The sequence below is a fragment of the Megascapheus bottae genome, chromosome 28, assembly GCF_031878675.1.
Source record: "Megascapheus bottae isolate mThoBot1 chromosome 28, mThoBot2.hap1, whole genome shotgun sequence".
Classification (NCBI taxonomy): Eukaryota; Metazoa; Chordata; class Mammalia; order Rodentia; family Geomyidae; genus Megascapheus; species Megascapheus bottae.
Window position 1 is genome coordinate 8955137 of NC_143536.1, and position 18108 is coordinate 8973244.

General features: G+C 55.4%; 1 protein-coding gene across 1 annotated transcript in view; it reads left to right on the forward strand.

The window, feature by feature from the left end:
- The first annotated feature begins 6828 nt into the window (after nucleotides 1–6828).
- Trpv4 (transient receptor potential cation channel subfamily V member 4) overlaps nucleotides 6829–18108 on the forward strand; it is a 28531-nt gene continuing 17251 nt past the window's right edge. The window contains exons 1-2 of the mRNA XM_090320299.1: nucleotides 6829–6888; nucleotides 17647–18056. Of these exons, the coding sequence (XP_090176425.1) occupies nucleotides 17677–18056 (380 nt within the window). The 5' untranslated portion in view covers nucleotides 6829–6888; nucleotides 17647–17676. The remainder of the gene's footprint in view (nucleotides 6889–17646; nucleotides 18057–18108) is intronic.

The window sequence follows — 18108 nt, forward strand, 5'->3', positions numbered from 1 at the left end:
TTTGTTTGCTTTTTCAAGTATTGGGGCAAATAAAGTAATCCCCAAAGAATTGATGTGTGTTTTAAGAGAAAAAAAAACCCAATGAGGAACAATTGGTGATTTTTATGCAGAAACTAAATAATTGTTAACAAATAAATCTATATTTTGGAATCATATCTGTGTGCGGCTTGCTTCTTAAGTCTTTAACCCTAGTATCCAAAAAAGCCCCAGGCGATGATGAAATGCAGATAGCCTCTGTTGTGGGGCTGAGGAGACAATGGATCTGAGTGAGGACTGATTTCACTTCTTAGTTCCATGCTCTACTAAAGCAGTGCCCCCAAGGAGCCTGGTACTTCAGGCAAGAGGCTCACCTTGTGAGCAAGTTGTTTTATTTGCATGACATTGTGCTACTCCAGCATTTGAGCTTGACCCTGGAAATTATGGAACCTTTTTCTTTTTGGTCTGAGACTGGAACTTGAATTCAGTGCTCATTGGCTGGTGCTCTACTAACTGAGCTACACCTCCAAGCCAGTGGAATACCTTGAATGGTCTTGCGCGTAATCCAATCAGATGCCCAATTTGAAAGGTTTCTTTTGGTTTGGATGGAAGCCAGAACTAATCGTCTCTTGATCATCTTTTCACATATTGCCCATGGAATTCTCCTGTTCTGCCTAAACCCTAATTACTTCCTAGCCCACTCCCCTACTTTGGCTTTCCCAGGAATACAAAACTCTGCCAGCAGATTAAAAGCATTCAGTCTCTTGCTTTCTTTTCTACCTGTCTCAGCCATACTACAGTGAAGCGCCCGGCCACTTAGCTAGTGGAACGAAGGGCTCCCCCAGAGCCAATCTTCACTGCTAGTGCCTGTGGGGAGCCCCCTCCCCCAGGAGCACCTGGAGTTTGGAATTTCAAGACTAGACCAAGTAGTGTTTCTTTGCCTTCCTGGGTCATCCCTGTTGGTGGGGCTAAGTTCTACCTGGAGCAGAGAAGAAAGAACACATAGAGCACCAGCTGTATACCAGGTCTAGTGAAAGTGTCTGAACCCATCATTTCTCACCATCTGGATTGTATGTGGGCTGTGGGCACTCCACTTAGAAGAGGAGACCGAACCATAGGGGTTCCTTTATATAGCCCCAAAGTTGGGCCAAGATAGATGCATTTTTCTCCCCCTGTTGATTCATCTAGTTAAAATTTGCTGAGCGAGGAGGCCACCCTAGTCTGTTTTAAATAAAACTGCAGGTGCTTTTTTCTTTCTTTCTTTCTTTTTTTTTTTGCCAGTCCTGGGCTTGAGCTCAGGGCCTGAGCACTGTCCTTGGACTTTCTCAAGGCTAGAACTCTACCACTTGAGCCACAGCACCACTTCTGGCTTTTTTCTATGTATGTGGTACCAAGGAATCGAACCCGGGTCTTTGTGCATGCTAGGCAAGCACTTTAACCACTAGGCCAAACTCCCGGCCCTCTTTCTTTCTTTTCTGCCAGTCCTGGGGCTTGAACTCAGGTCCTGAGCACTGTCCTTGGGCTTTCTCTAAGCTAGTGGTCTGCCACTTGAGCCTCAGCACCACTTCTGGCTTTTTTCTATGTATGTGGTACCAAAGAATCGAACCCTGGTCCTCATGCATGCTAGGCAAGCATTCTACCACTAGGCCAAACCCCCAGGCCTGCAGGTGCTTCTGTATGGTGGTGGGGTGCCATGGTGAATTGGAGTCTTGGCTCTGCTACTGGGCGCTGTGGCTTGGGGCAAGTTGCCTTCCCTCTCTAAGCCTCAGATTCTCCTCCACACAATCGGGAGTACCGCCCGCCGTTGCACAGTAATGCCGTTATCGTCACAGGCAGAGGGTAACAGGAGAGCCGGAGGAGGGGGGAGAAGGCGCCCTTTGGCTTTTTGCTGGCTGGTGGTGGGTGGGCTCTTCCAGTATAGGAAAACTCGAGTCTCCCAGCGGTGCGCCCATCGCCCCTGCGCCTGCACACGGAGCGCTTGCAGTTCCCGAGGGAAGCGGCAGGTGGCGCCACCAGCTGCCTGAGCAGAGCCAATCCTGCTTCCCCGCACTTTTGTCACTTTTACTCCTATTGTCTTTTCCACCACCGCCACCTAACCATTTCTTTCGTATTTAAATCCAGGTTCTGTAACTTTGTAGTAGCCTAATCCTGGGCAATTCAACTCACTTCCTGGAGCCTCAGTTTCCACATCTGTCAAAAGAGACCTGAACACCTCTGTTTTACAGATTAATGTAAAATAACAAATGTACAAGGCCTGATACAGGGAAGATGTTGAACATTATTAACATATTTATTTATTTATTTATTTATTTATTTATTTATTTATTTATTTGCGGGGGGGGAGGGGGAGGCTCACGCTCTCCTGAGAGCCAGAGCACTGTCCTTGGGCTTTCTCAAGGCTAGAGTTCTACCACTTGAGCCACAGCACCACGTCCAGCTTTTTTCTATATATGTGATACCGAGGAATCGAACCCAGGTCTTCATGCATGCTAGGCAAGCACTCTACCACTAGGCCAAAATCCTGGCTCCAACATTTTGATTTATGATGATCACTTCTTGTACTTCGAGACCCAGCAGGGCCCCAGCCAACACAGGCCAGAACACATTGTGCAATGTGGGTGTTCCTTCTGCTCAGCTGTGTGACTCTGGATAGGTCACCTCTCCCCTCTGGGCCTCAGTTTCCTCATCTTTAAAATCAAAGGATTTATATCCAGGTGCTGGTGGCTCACTCATACACACACACACACACACACACACACACACACACACACACACACACATTCTTAGCCACTCAAGAGACTGAGATCTTCGATTCAAGACTGGTCCATGGAGAAAGACTAAATTCCATCTCCAAAATAACCTGTAGAAAAGCTATGCTGGAAGCATGGCTCAGGTGGTAGAACACCAGTGTAGCAAACCCAAGACCCTGAATTTCAACTCTGGTTTATATATAATAAAATCAGGAGATTAGCTAGCTCCCCAGTTCTGAGAAGCTAATAAAATATACTAAATACTGCAAGTCAGCTTTGTATTCATAAGACAGTGAAATCTACACTTAGAAGACATTGTCCTTCAGCCCTTGTGCACGTAACTGTGGACAAGGCCCTGAGCTAGGCCAGGGGGGTCCTGCAAGAACACAAGTTAGGTCCCTATCCCACAGAATCCTAGTGGAGGAAATGCATGATGAATCTCGAGATCAAAGCAGATAGCAAAGCTGGGCACTGGTGTCTGGTGCCTAAAATCCTAGCTACTCAGGAGGCAGAGATCTGAGGATTGTAAGTCAAAGCCAGCCAGGCAGGAACGTTTATGAGCTCTTACCTCCAATTAACCCCCAAAATCTGAACATGGTACTGTGGCTCCAGTAGTAGAATGTTAGTCTTGAGCACAAAGGTTTAGGGACAGTTCAAGCTGTAGGAGCGGGGAGGGACAAAAAAGGGTAGCAAAGTATTGCAGGTTCCATAGGATAATTATAGAGCTTTGATTTAGACTAGAACCTGAGCTAGTGCCACCTGAGCTGAAATCTGAAGAGAAAGAAAGTTATAGAGAGTGGCAAGGCTGGCAGCAGCAAGTACAACGGCTGTGAGGAAGGAGAGGAAGCAGTATGTTGTTTTTTTCCTTGCATTGTCGAGGATTGAACTGAGGGCCTTGAACAAGCCAGGAAGTAGTAAGGCCCAAGAAAGCAGGAGCAGCCAGAGGCTGGGAAGCTGGAGAGATCGGGTCTAGAGCTGCTGAGGTGAGCAGGAGTTTGGTTTTTGTTGTAAATGCAGAGGACGTTACCAGCCCTTGTAAACAGTTGATAAAAACCAATTCATAGTTTATGGAGCTGCCAGCCTGGGTCTCAGAGTCACCGAAGCCACTGCTTCCCCTGCCTTAGCCCTGCCTCCGTCTCTTTCCAGCTTCTTTGCCTCTAGCCCTGTGCTTTGTCTTAACAGCCTGCAGCAGGAAGGGTTCCCCGAACCATCACAGCTCTCTCAGAGTTAATTTCCTGCTGGCAATTCCCTGTCCCAGAATTCACTTAGGGGGCCCTAGCTGGAAAAACCTGAAGTCCTTCCTCCCCGTGGCAAAAGTGGGAGACCATGTCCAGCTGTGGCCACACCCACAAGCCACCAGGCCCTATGCCCAGAGGAAAGGAATCTCAGCCAGGGCCAAGCCCTGAGAGTGGCTGTGCCTATGGTAACGGTCATCTGAGGAGAAGGGCTCTCCTCCACCCGCATACCTGTCCTCAGGTTTCTGCCCCAGGGAATATTCCAGAAGAGCCTCATTATAGGTGGGTCTTCAGCAGGGTGGGGCCTCCCATCTTTGACACAAAGGCCAGCTATTTGTGGGACCATGGGTATACAAACCAATGTAGTTCCCGGCTTCCTTGTACCCCATCCCTGTGGCTTCTTAGAAACTTGCTGGGGGTGTGGGGCAACTTAATGGGAAAAAGTGTTCACTCAGCTCAGCTCCTCCAGAGGTAGCCATCAGACCTGTGTGGTATGGGGCTGGTGTGTTTACTTCTTTGGGCATGCTACCTTTCCTTGCGTGTGTGTGTGTGTGTGTGTGTGTGTGTGTGTGCGCGCGCGCGTTTTCTAGTCCTGGGGCTTGAACTCAGGACCTGGGCACTGTCCCTGAGCTTCTTTTGCTCAAGGCTAGCGCTCTACCACTTGAGTCACAATGCCACTTCCACCTTTTTCTGTTTATGTGGTGTTGAGGAATTCGAACCCAGGGCTTCATGCATGCTAGACAAGCTCCCTACCACTAAGTCACACTCCCAGCCCTGCTTCCTTTCCTCTTAAGGAGAAGGATTCATGAAGACAAAACCCTACACAGTGCAAAGACACAGCAAATACTGGATGAATGCTGTGAGACTCTTATCTCTAATAAACTACTCAGAAAAAGCCAGAAGTGAAGCTGTAGCTCAAGTGGTAGAGCATTAGCCTTGAAAAAAAAAAAAAAAAAAGCTCAGGAACAGCACCCAGGCACTCAGTTCAAGCCCCAGGACTGGAGAAAAAAAATCTTAACAGACTTTCCTGCCCAGGCTGGCTTTGAACTGTGATCCTCAGATCTCAGCCTCCTGAGCTCTGCTCAGGTTGCTTTTTTGTTTGTTTTTTAATTTTGTGCTTAATTGGAGATAGGAGTTTCATGGACTTTTCTTCCCAGACTGGTTTTGAATCATGATTCGGCAAGGTGACTGACTGCTCAGAGGAATGTCATGTAAAAAGGAGACAGGGATGCCAGGGTCTGCATGCTGCTTTGAACCAAGCAAGGAGCCTGTGCTTTTCAGCAAATCATCTTCTAAGTATTGCTATACAGGGGAGGAAGACACAGGGGCTGTGCACAAGAGGCTCAGGGTAGATCTGCCCCAACTCAGCCCTATACCCTGGGTCCCAGGGACCTGGACTCAACCCTGAGTCTATGCCAAGCTGTGACAGTAAGGTGTACTTGGGGCTAATGGATGCTGGGAAAAAGAAAGGGGAGATGGCCAGCTGGGCAGCCTGGAAGGAAGTGGACGGTTTGGAGGGCCTCCGAGGCAGTGCTCTGACTCCTCGTTTTCCCTGTGGCCTGGGGCACCAAGGTCAAGTTCACTGATGATTAGGATCTGTGCCAGTTGGGAACCTGGTAGTCCTTAGGGGAAGAGGAGAGGACTTTAGTGTTGATGGGCACAGCACGTCACCTGTGCTGTCCATACATCTGCCAGGGCTGTCTTGGAACTGTGATCCTCAGATCTCACCCTCTGTACTCTGATCACTCTTTTGAGGTAGGGTCTTGGTCTTCCTTTGTCCCCGGAGGCAGCTTGGGCTCTGATCCTTCTATTTTATGCTTCCCATCAAGACCAGTCTTTTCTTTTCTTTTTTTTTTTTCATATATTTTTATATAGAAGGGTTACATTGTATTCACCAGATAGAAGGTGTATTACTTCACACACATTGATGCCCTTTCTCATGTCTTGGTCGCCATTTCCCTCCCCCCAGGGAGGGAGATGAGGTCTCGAGAACTCCCTCCACCCTCTTCCTCTGCCTGCAGATAAGTGTAGTACTGTGATTCTCCCAATCGCTGCCTCTCAGGTAGCTAGGATTACAAGTGTGAGCCACCAGTCCCCTGAGGTTTGTGTAGTGCTCCCGGGCCCAGCCCAAGCCTGGGCTCCCAGCATCTTCACCCTCCGTGTGGCACCCAGGTGGGAGACACGGACTGGGGCACAGAGAGGGGGCTTGCTTGGGGGTCACTTAGCTGGCCAGTCCCCTGCCATGACTTCGGGTCCCCGGGAGTCTGCCAGCCCTGGCAGAAGTGGGCTCCATCCCGGGGAGGTGATTAAGTGGACGCAGGGTGGCAGATGCGGCCGAGTGTTGGGGTTCACCTTCCGCACGTGTAAAAGGGCGTGTGTGTGGACAGCCTCCTCTGTGCCAGGCTCCAGGCTGCGCGGGTGAAGAGGCGACTTGGGGGCCCACAGGTATTTTGCACTGGGACTGTAACCCAGACGCTGTCCCCAGCCTGGACTCAGAGCTGGACTTGAGGGACGGGAATCAGGGCGAGCAAGCCCCACGTCTCCACAGTGCCCATCCTAACAGTGTGGAAACTGAGGCCGCTCCCAGCCCTGTCGGGTGTCAGGGCCCTGGGGTCCAGGCGCAGCCGAGGACCAGGAGGGGAGTTATTGGGGCGGGGTGGGCGAAGTCTCTGGCAGGTGGGCGGGGCCTCTGTGGGGCCCGGGCAGGTGGGCGGAGCCCCGGGGAGGGGTCGAGCGCGGGGCGGGGCCCCGGTGGGCTGGGCGGGGCCTCTGGGACTGGCACGCGGTGGGCGGAGCCCCGAGGAGGCGCGCGGCTGGAACCTGAGCCGGGAGGAGGGGCGCGGGCACCGGGCCGGGTTGCCCGGACCGGCCGGGCCAGGATTCAGGAAGCGCCACGCTCCGGACCGCCTGCGTCTGGAGGTCCCGCGGTGAGTGGGGTCGGGCCCGGGAGGGCCGGGCCGGCGGGGTCGCCGCGCGCCCGGGGAAGCGGTTCCGGGGATTCCCAAGGGTCCCGAGACTTGGTCGTCCCGGTCCCCGGCGCTCTGGAAGCGGGGCGGGCGGCGCGGGTCCGCTTCTCCGCGGGACGCCCGGGAGCCGAGCTCCCCTCCCGGGCTTCGGTTTCTCATCTGTGAAATGGGCGCCCGCCCCGGAGCCAAAGCCTGGGGCTGCCGCCCACCCGGAGAGGGGCGAGACGGCGCCCCGCACGGGGCCGGGGCCCGCTGGCGCCCACCCCGGGCTGCCCGGGTCCGCGCCCCGCCAGCGCGTCCTCACCCCTCCCCGGTAGGGATGCCCAGGGATGCCCAGGCGCAGGGCAGGGGCCGCCGAGCCGACCCAAAGCCGGGACGATGCGGCCCGGCCACCCCAGGGCCCACGATGCGGAGCGAGGAGGCCCCTGTCCGGCCGGCCCCGGAGTTCTGAGCACGCAGAGCCTCTGCGGAGCTCATGGCGGCCGCCTGGGCGGGGGGACGGAGTATGGGGTCCCCCTCAGGCCTGGTCCTGAGCACGGTGAGCGGGGGCTCCGACGAGGGGGAGCCCAGCCTGCGGGGGAGCTGGGTGCTTGCTGCCTCCCCCCGGTGTGACCCTGGGTTAGTCCCCTAACCGTTGGCCTCCCCTCTTCACGGCGAGGTAGCTCGAGGACACCCCGGGGCTGGCGTGGGGACCCAGTCACGGCTCGGCCGGCTCTGGCTGGCCAGCACGTTCTTGGGGGAAGAGGCTAAGGCCAAGGAAGGGCCGGTCCCGCAGACCTTGCCTGTCTAGTTCATTCTGTGGGAGGGATGGGGACCCTTTGTTGGTGAGTTGCAGAGATCAGGGCTCTCAACCTAAAGGGTCTTCACAGTCCGGTGGGTCTTCGCAGAGCAATGTGCTCATATGTTTCTGGGAGCCCCTGGGAAGGTGGGGGGGTCTTCAGCAAACCCCAGACGTCCTATATTGGAGGGGCCATGGAGGCCCCCCCAGCCTCACCACTCTGCAGCCCCTCCTGGAAGCCCACCTGGTCAACACACTGGAACACTCAAGGGCCTGGACCCAGCCTAACTCTAGCCTGGAGGATGGGAGGGGAGAACGGAGGTTGTCCCTCCATGAGACATGATCTCCCCCCCCCCCCATCAGCAAGGTGGGCACAAGTGCTTGACATGGTGAATGAATTGGGGAGGAGGCAGAAAAGAATGCTGGGGAGGGAGGGCATAACGAGGAGAGGTCAGGGAGGGTTTGATCAGGGCGGCACAGGAGCCACACCTTGGGGAATAAATTAGAGGAAAGGACGTTCAGGCAAAGGGAACGGTACGAGCGAAGACATGAGACTCTTCTGTTTGCAGAGCCGCATCTGGTGCCATTTGTCTGCACTGGGCGATGGGAGCAGTCAGGAGCAAGGGGTAAAGCAGGGGCCAAGGAAGTCCCGAAGGGGAGAGCCATGGTGGTTAGTATGGTCTAGAAAGGTCCCGCTGGCTACAGAGTGGGGTCCAGGCTGGGGTGTGTGTGGTGGGGGGGTCTCCCAGGCTGAGGAAGTGATCCAAGTACCCGGATGAGCAATGCAGAATGGCGGATGGGAGGAGGTGTAAAAGACAGATACACAGGACCTGTCCTCACTGTGCCTGGCACATAGTAGGTGCTCATGAAGTGCCAACTGCATAGTTGACTGAGGAAATACTGTGGTGTGTGGTGCTGGGGACTGAACTCTGAGCCTAAGCTACACTCTAGCCATGGTTTTTGAGCTCCTTCGTGTGTGCCTAGAGGGATGAATGCAATCCTACAGACATGTCCACCTCTCCCAGGCCCTGCCTCAGTGTCCCCCTGTTTGACTCTGAGGAGGACTCTCCAGCACACTTGCACATTCCACAAGGCAGGGAACAGCTCTTTCCTGGTGGCAGCTTGGGACCGGGAAGCCAGGGAGAGAACATTCGTTTCATGCCAGAGGGCTCCAGAGAAAGGCTCCGCATCACCGATCCGATCGGAGTTCACCTGTTAAAGATTAATCCCGATCTCTGGAGGCACTTGTGGTCCCCGGGCGCTGTGGTCTTGGCTTTGAACCCAGTGCAAGGTTCCATCAGCTGAGGCCGGCCTGGAATGTGCTGGCCGAGGTTGTGAGGGTGGAAAATAGCGTGGACACTGAGGCAGGCATGAAGTGTATTTGGATGAAAAAAAAAAAAAAAAACCCCGAACTATTATTGTACCCATTTTTTCAAGTGAGGAACTGAGGTCTGGGAGAAAAGGTAGATTTTCTAGTCAGTTGAGATGAAGCACCGTTGTCTGACTCCGAAATCCGTGCCCTCAAACCCTCTTCGGGTGACCTTATCTCCGCTTGTCCAGACCCTCTGGGGTACCCAGAATCCAGAGACACTACAGCAGAGAGATGCTGAGACAGGCTTGCCACTCCTAGCCTGGCTGGCCCGGGTAAGCCTCCGTTTCCTCACCTGTCAAAGGGGCCCTCAGTTTCCTCTTTACCCAGTCAGACCTCATGCAGCCATCCTCCCACATCTGGCGCTGGTGCCCCTCGTCTCCTCCAGCCTGGCCTGGGGTGCATTTCCTCAGAGCCAGAGCATCCCGAGGGCCCCTTTTCCCCATGCCAGGTAGAGGGGCAGGGGCAAAGCTAGACTTGCATTTGGCTGAGGCACAAAATATTTGCCTTTGAGCCACAACGTGTTTATGGGTGTTGACAGCACCAGGCGCCCCAGCCTGTCCAGGGCCAGAGCTCCGCTGCTCAGGTTCAAACCCACCTCCTCCTAAGTTCCCTTCCTCCATCCTCCAGCCTCAGTTTCCTCATTTGTGCAGTGAGGGGGTGGACAGTCTCCATTCTAACATGGGCTTTAGGTCATAGCCAGCCTCTGTCCCCCAGGCTCTTTTATAGTGCCATAGCCTCAACCCCTGGAAGGGCAGGGCCATAAATGCCAGGGCCTACAGCTGAGGAAACTGAGGCTCAGGAAGGAAAATCATTTTCCAGGGACATCTGGCTCCTTGGCACAGGACCTGGAGGGCAGTCCTGGTGACTCTGGTCCCCCTGGGTCCTGGCAGAGCTAGTGTCTGGTCACTGGCTTCCTGTCTGGAAAGCCACCTTGGATTCAGCCTTCTTGGAGTACGATCCACCACTCCTTCTGCCACTCACTGCTCTGTGGCTCCAGGCAGTGGATTAACATCTCTGTTTCCAGGGTGGTCACCCAGAGTTTGCTGCCAGCTTAAGGGGAGGTTCCATGCCTGATGTGTCCTGGTTCCTTCTGCCTTGAGTGCCCTTGGGTCGCAGGAGCTGGCCTGGGAGGAATGAGGAAGGGAACAAGGCCCTGCCTTTTACTGTGACTCCAGCTTCCTTCCCATCCCTGAGACCTGGCCTGACCCTCTGCTTCCCCTTTCTGCTCCATGTCCCAGCCCGTGCTGGCTGTGTGACACTAGGGAGGACGCCCCCCCTCTCTGGGAGTGCTTCCTCCTCGGTAAGGAAGCCCTCTAGCCCTCGCAGGCCTGCTCCAGATGAGATCAGGGGGTTGGAGAGAGCCCAGGAGGCGGGGGCGCGAGGCAGACGGGCGTCCGTTAACCTGGGACTTGGCTTGTTTGCTTTGGGTAGTGAGGAAAGGCTGCCCACCACACCAAGTGCCCGCCCCGCACAAAGGCTGCCTCTGTCTCCCTAGGCTGGCTTTGCTCTAGGGTGGGGAGGCCTGGGGTCCACCCAGTTGACTGGGAATGCTCACCGCCTTTGGAACTGCGTGTGTGTGTGTGTGTGTGTGTGTGTGTGTGTGTGTGTGTGTGTGTGTGTGTGTGTGTGTGTGATTAGCAGGTGAGGATGGACTGAGGGGGACTGTCCTTGCTGGGAACCAGCTGTCTGGCTCTCTTGTGTCACTGCACAGAAGACAGAATCAGGAACAACTGTGTGTGGTGGGCAGAGGGAGGGAAAGGAAGAGAAAGAAGGGCGAGAGGCAGACTGGAAGTGAAGTGTTCAGATGGACGGGTCTGCCAGGCAGGGGCCATCCAAAGAAACCCGCACAGACACGGCCTCATCTCTGGCATTAAGTAGACTTGGAACAGTGACCAGACCTCCACAAGACTCAGTTTCCTCATCTGCAAAATGGGCTTACAACAGGGCTCTGCCTCCTAGTTCCGACCCAGCCCCATGGGCTTCAAATCAGATGGCAGCTGACATAGTTGATTCTTCTTTCTGTCCTGCAACTTGTGAGCTCTGCTGGCTCACACTGGGTCTCACAGAGCCTCAGTTTACCTCCCTGGGAGGTGTGAGAATGGACCACCACATATATGACAGCGTAATATAACAATCTGGGCAAGTGCCAGCTTCTATCTTTTCCTCCCAGGACTCAGTTAATCATGTAAAGTTGCTGGTGAAATGCTCCCGTGTGGCCAACACCGTAATTACCAGCATGGCGATGCCCAGGGTGGAGCTGGACTGGTTTTCTACTGCCCCAGGCTCCCTTCCCCGGCTCCTGCCATCCCGTTCATTGTTGGTTACTCTTCACTCAGATCTGGCAACCCGGGGACTTTGGCACCTAGGGATGGGGTGGAGGATGGATGCACGGATGGGGGGGCACCCTGGCCTGCTTGGGCCTCAGTCTCCCAGCCGGAGAATGGACACTTCCTGTGCTGACCACCTGCCAGAGATGAGGCGTTGAGAAATCTTCCCAAACAGCAGCAGAGTCACGAGCCCAGCCTTGGGGCCTGGGTGTCTGCCTTGCCCGCCCCCCCCACACCCTTGTTCCCCTGCTGGGTCGTTCATTTCCCCTGGTATAAATTGACAGGAAGCCATAATGAGGCAGCGGGCACCGGCTGAAGTTGGAAGGTAGCGTTTAATCCTGCCCACGGCCCTGCTCAGGTGGGAGCTGTTATTTGTTCTTTAATTTATAGTGGGACGTACTCTACCCCAAGTGATTACAGAGCAGTGGTGGGTAAGCCTTTGCTGAGCCTTGGCAAGCACCACCCCACTTTCCAGATGAGGAGACTGAGGCCCAGGAGAAGTTCCCTTCAGATTCCCACAGCTGGTGAGGGAAGGTGGGAGGCAGTGCATAGAACTGGCTGGAGTTCTCTGGGGTGCAGTTGCCCTAGAAAAGAGGGGTCACACAGGGAGAGAGGGGTCCCCCAGACTCTGAGGCTCCTCTTTTCACAGACCGATAGCATCATGCTCTGAGCAGGGCCCAGCTAGACTGGGAGGCCTCCAGGACTGGGCTGGGGTGGGAAGAAGGACCTGGAGCCTTCCAGGAAGGGGACTTGTGCTCCAAGGCCTCTGCTGTGAGCCAGAACCCTGGTAAAGCCCAGGTGTGTTTAGCCCTGGTCCTCTACTGTAATGCCTGGGGAAAGCAGAGACCTGGAAAGGGCCCTGTCCAAGGTCACAGAGACAGCCCAAGGTCACCAAGGCAAGAATGGCTATTTAGACCTAATTCACACACTAGCCACTGGGCCTTTTTTTAATTTACTAAAAAAAAAATTATTGGCTGGATGCCTGTGGCTCATGCCTGTAAATCCTAGCTACTTGGGAAGCTGAGATTGGAGAATCACAGTTCAAAGCCACCCCGGACATGAAAGTCCATGAGACTGTTAACCCCAGTTAACCAACAGAAAACTGGAAGTGACACTGTGGCTTAAGGTGGTAGAGTTCAAGACCTCAGAGTCAGCACCTAGGCCTAGAGTTCATACCCCATGACTGAAAACAATTTGTTTTTGTTATTATAAAAGTGAAGTCCAAAGGTGTTCCAGTTACATAAATCAGACAGAGATCACACTTTTTGCACAATGTCACTCCTTTCCTCACTCTCTCCTTTTTAAAATAATTACTTTGCTCTTTATTTATGTTTTGGATCGAACTCTGGGCCTTGGACTGGCTCTTGGCATTTTCCTCAAGGCTGGAGCTCTACCATTTGAGCCACAGCTCCATTATGGCTTTTCCTTGGTTAACAGGAGGTAAGCATCTCAAGGATTTGTCTGCTCTAGCTGGCTTCAAACCCTGATCCTCATACCTTAGCGTCCTGAGTTGCTGAGATTATAGGTATGAGCCACCAGTGCTCGGCTTAAATCCAGAACATTTCACCCCAAAATAGGCCCTTAGTTGCTAGCTGCCTTCCTCCCCAGCCTCTGGGCATTCATGTATGCTGTGTAAATGGAGTCCCACTGTAAATAGCCTTTCTAGTTTTCATAATGTCCATCCTAACACCACGCTGTCTTCCTTTGGGTTTCCCCCAACCCCCCACCAGAGCTGGGGACCCCTGGCAATGCCCAGATTCCCGTGAGAGCTCTGAGGGGTATTCACATGGCTTGGAAAACTCCTTCTAACCCTCTGGGATTGAAGAATGACTGAGTGACTTGCTGAGGCCATGCTGGGCCCAGTGAGTCACCCCAGACCGTCCTGCCTGGGTGATGTGAGTCTTAAGGGGACATCCTGTAAGACACTAGGGCTCTGTTTGCCCTGGACAGGCGGCCAGTGTGCAGCAAACAGGAAGCGGGCTGGGCCCAGACCTGCTAGGTAAACACAGGCCAGGGAGGGCGCCCATGGTGTGATGCCCCCCCCCCCCCCCCGCTGCCGCCCACCGGGGGCCAGGAGCAGGCTGGCAGGCAGCAAGTTTTGCCTGGCCCAGGGCCTGAGTTCCCAGCCACTGCTCCCTGGGCCGCTGCTCGGTGGTGTCTGCCAGAGCGTACCTTCAGATGCCAGGCCAGCCTCTACTGATGTCCAAGCCCACTCAGGCCTCCATCTGGCCATCTGCCCATCCACCTATCTTCCAAGAATACTGACCGGGCCTTGATGCCCACAGGTGCCTGTATGGGGCACTGTTCAGGGCTTGAACGGAGTGATGGGGCCCCGAGCCTGGGCCACCAGGAAGGCCGTCCAGGTTGTGGCTGGTGAACGCATCTGTTTCCAAGCACAGTGTCTCCCCACCCCCATGGTTCTCTCTGCAGCACCCCTTCCCTCCCTGCCTTCCCTCAGGGCCTGGGGTCCCACCCCTGCCCCCCAGGCCTGCTCTGCAGTTCAAGATGCTCATGCCAGCGTGGGGCCCACAGACCCACAGAGAGCCTTGAGGGAGAGCAGGAGGGAGAGAGACCAGGAGGGAGAGAAAGTCAACCTCCTACACCATCTTCCAACCCCCCCGGGGCCGCCTCTTCTTCCTGCCTTTCTTCCCACCATCTAAGAAAACAGGGCCTCTGGCTATCCTGTTCTGGCTGTGCAGGGTGGTGCTCACCTGCAATCCCCGCTATGTGGGAGGCAGAGGTCGGGGGACTGAGGTGCAAGGCCCACCCTGGTTACAACTGCGTGCAACTCAGAGGGTGAACGGGGCGGAGGCAGAGGGTGAGCAGGAAGAGCTCTCAGAGGAAGTGCTGTTTAAGATGGAAGGCTGGGGGGTGGCTCACTAGTAGGGGCCTGGGGACCCTGGGTGTGCCAAACCCTGAGTTCCAGGGTTCATGTATCCCATGAAAAGCACGAGCACCCAGTCTGTGGGAAAAGGCTTGACAGCGAGGGAATGGCATGGCAGGACAGGGGGAGCAGCCCGGGCGAAGGCTGGAGCCCGAAGCCATCTGCCTCCCCTCAGGCTAGAGCTGTCTGGGTTTTACTGTTACTGGTGCCACCGCAAGATACCTCGGGTACTGTCATCCCAGGGACCCAAGGGGTGCTGCCAGCTCCCGGAGCCCTTTTTCTGTGCCATGGGGCCACCCAGCGTGCCCAGACCTGCCCTCAGATTTAAGCGGCTTTCTTTGGTCCTGTAATCAGGAGGTTGGGATTTGACAGATTCCGATTCGAGCCAAAGTTTCCATGAGATCAGGCAAAGCCCCAGGGATGGGAGGGGGTGCGGGTGGGGGTGGGGCAGGAGCACCCTCGGCTGCTCAGCGAGGACCTGGCATAGCTGCTCCTCGCCTGGGCAGGTGAGGAAATGGAGGCTCAAGATACATATTTCCACTCACTCAGCCGGCTTAGGAGTGGGGGCTGGGATCTGACCTGGGCCCTGGTCCCTTCCCAGCTACTATCTGTGTGAACTCCAATTTTGGGGTCTGTGTGTGTGTGTGTGTGTGTGTGTGTGTGTGTGTGTGTGTGTGTATTTCTTTGTTTCTTTTCTATAGCCCAGGCTAGCCTTCAAATCCTCCTCCTCCTCCTCCTGCCTCAGTCTCTCGGGTGCTAGGATTATAGGCATGTCCCATCATGCCCTGCATTGGTGCGATTTAAAACAATTTTGGGGGGTATGCCAGACCTGGGGTTAGAACTCAGGGCCTGGGCACATGTCTCGGAACTTATGTGCTCAAAACTAGTGCTCTACCACTTGAGCTTCAGCTCCATTTCCAGCTTTTTTTTTTTTTAAGGAGGTTCATTGGAAATAAAGAATCTCATAAACTTCACTGTCCGAGCTAGCTTCAAACTGTGAGCCTCAGATCTCAGCCTCCCGAGTAGCTAAGATTACAGATGTGAGACCAGCACCCAGCCGTCGTAATTTAAAAACAAAACCAACAAAACCCAATGCAGGTTACATGAAAACCTTTGCTTTGTGTGACTGCGAAAGAGGGCTGTGTGCTGTTCACACTTGTTTCCCCTGGGCACATGCGTGTGTGTGTGTGTGTACACACATGCCAGCTTCCACACACCGGGGTCTCTCCAGCCCCCTCCCCCCCAGGCTGGCATCAGTTTGGAATTCGTAATAACAGCCTGCAGGGCAAATGGGAACAAGGAGGAAACCCTCCCTCCCCACACCGCAGAGAACAGCATTTGCAAGGGAGCCCAGAGAACAGCATGGCTGGGCTGGGTCATTTGGTCCCCGGTGGGCCTCATGGGCCTCAGTGTTCTCAGCTGTGAAATGGGGACAAGGGCCCAGCAGGCCTCCTCAGGTTCCCGGGGAGGGGCCGTGAAATGCCAGGCATCCTGCAGGCTGGAGGGAGTGGGTGGGGACAGCAGGTAAACTGGGACTGAGTGGTAATGGCCTGGCTGGGTATGGGGGCGGGAGCAGTACTGCATCTGTGTGTTACCGGGCTCCTGGCCCATAGAAGCAGGGCTTAGAGACACAGGCTCGTCACATCCAGCCAGTAGGAATCCTTGTTCCCCCTCCCCAGGGCACTGTGAGGCCTGGCATCCAGGCCGTGCCCAGGAAACCTGTGGCCCATAGCAGCCACAGCAACTGCTCTAGGTTTTGTCACAGGCCCACGGCATGACCCCCTGGCCACTTACCTTAAGGTGGTCAGACATTATGGTTTGTGGTGCAGGGCTGTCCTGGGCTGAGTAGGTTTTGTGCAGCACTGGTCTGGGTTCACTAGAGGCCCGCAGACCGTCCTCTTACATGGTGGTAGCCACAGATGTGACCTTATAGGTACGGCACTGAGATGATTGATCTGAGACTATTCCCGCATCCTCCAGAAGGAGGTGCTCTTGACCTCACTGATGTAACTGCAGCTCCTCTGTACAGCACCTTTATAATAATGGGGGGAAAAAAACCCTTATTCCTGAAGCTGGGTGCTGGCGGCCCATACCTGTAGTCCCAGAAACTTAGGAGGCTGAGATCTGAGGATCATAGTTCAAAGCCCCCTCAGGCAGGAAAGTCTGTGAGACCCTTATCTCCAATTAAGCAGCAAAAAGCCACAAGTGGAGCTGTGGCTCAAATGGTAGAACAGAGACAGTGCCTAGGTTCAGAGTTCAAACCCCAGGATTGGCACCAAAACAAGAAGAGAGAAAATAACTATTCTTTAGTCTCATAATTAGAATGCTAACCATGATGGCTGTCAGTCAGGCTGTGTCTGGGGGAACAATCTGTCCCCCAGTGCCTGGGTCCCTTGGAGGATCTCTCCCAGCCTTGACCTGCTCCCCCACCCCCATTTCTGGAGAGCCAAGTCCAAGATCACATGGTAGTCATAATGGGGGGGGGGGACATCCGGGTCGTGCTGTGAGACAAGACCCAAAGTCTCCCAGGTCCTGTGGGGTGCTGCACTGGGTGGGTCCTCAGCTGCCCAAGGTCCTAGGAGGAGGGGCGGTGAAAACCGGAGAGGCAAACGTCTGTGTCCAATCTTTTCGTGACCGCCTATGACTCTGTGAAGCTACCACAGTGCTTCCCATTTTACAGCGCTGACAACGGAGGCCACGCTCCACGCAAACAGCAGAGCTGGAATCAGAGCTCAGTCTTGAGAAACTCCTCGTCCAGCTCCTCTCCCTGTGTGTATCCAAAGGGCTGCCCGTCCCCAGGGGAAACTCTGACGCTCTGTTTTCCCCCACACTCCCCCCAAAGGGAGGCCTGGTTGCTCCCGTTCTGGTTCTATATGGTGGGGTCTCTGGTGCTAGAGGGGACGGTGAGGAACACTGGCCTTGCCCGAGAGTGGCCTGGGTCTACCACGTGCCCACTGGGCACAGCACATGGCTTGCGCCCAGTGTCTCTGCTAGCTCACCCTGCCACTGCCGCTGAGTGTGGCGTTGAACCCTGCGCAGTGGGGCTGGGAAGCTGGCTCACTGGGTCATCCCTAGGCACTGAGGTCACTCCTCCTCTGCCAGCCAGTGGACAGCGTCGCTGGGCCCCAGGCTGACCCTGTTTCCAGCTTCCTGAAAGCTGCTCCTGTGGTGTGCACGGGGCGCTGGCCCCGGCCGACCACAGCTGGGTGTGGTGGCCTCGGCCCCTGTCATTACAACGGTGGCTTTGAAGCGGCTGGCGGCAGTGCTGTTTGCCCACATGGGAGGGGGACTCCCTGGAGCCCCCACCCGTGGCCACGCGTCCCCCTGACTCCCCGCCCCCCTCCTCATCCCCCTGCAGGCTGGGCGGCACAGTTGGATCTGGGCCAGCATGTCGGATGAAGGCCCCCGGGCGGGGCCCGGGGAGGGGGCCGAGCCCCCCGGGGACGAGAACGGCAGCCCGGGTGGAGAGGCCTTCCCCTTGTCCTCGCTGGCCAATCTGTTTGAGGGCGAGGAAGGCTCCCCCTCCGCCTCCCCGGCCGAGGCCGCTGCCCGCCCCGCAGGGCCTGGGGATGGCCGAACCAACCTGCGCATGAAGTTCCAGGGTGCCTTCCGCAAGGGGGTCCCCAACCCCATCGACCTGCTGGAGTCCACCCTGTACGAGGCCTCGGGGCCCGGGCCCAAGAAAGCGCCCATGGACTCGCTCTTTGACTATGGCACCTACCGCCACCACCCCAGCGACAACAAGCGATGGAGGAGGAAGGTCCTGGAGTGAGTACTGCCGAGTCCCTGTCCCTCTGTCTATCATCTGACCAGCCTCCAC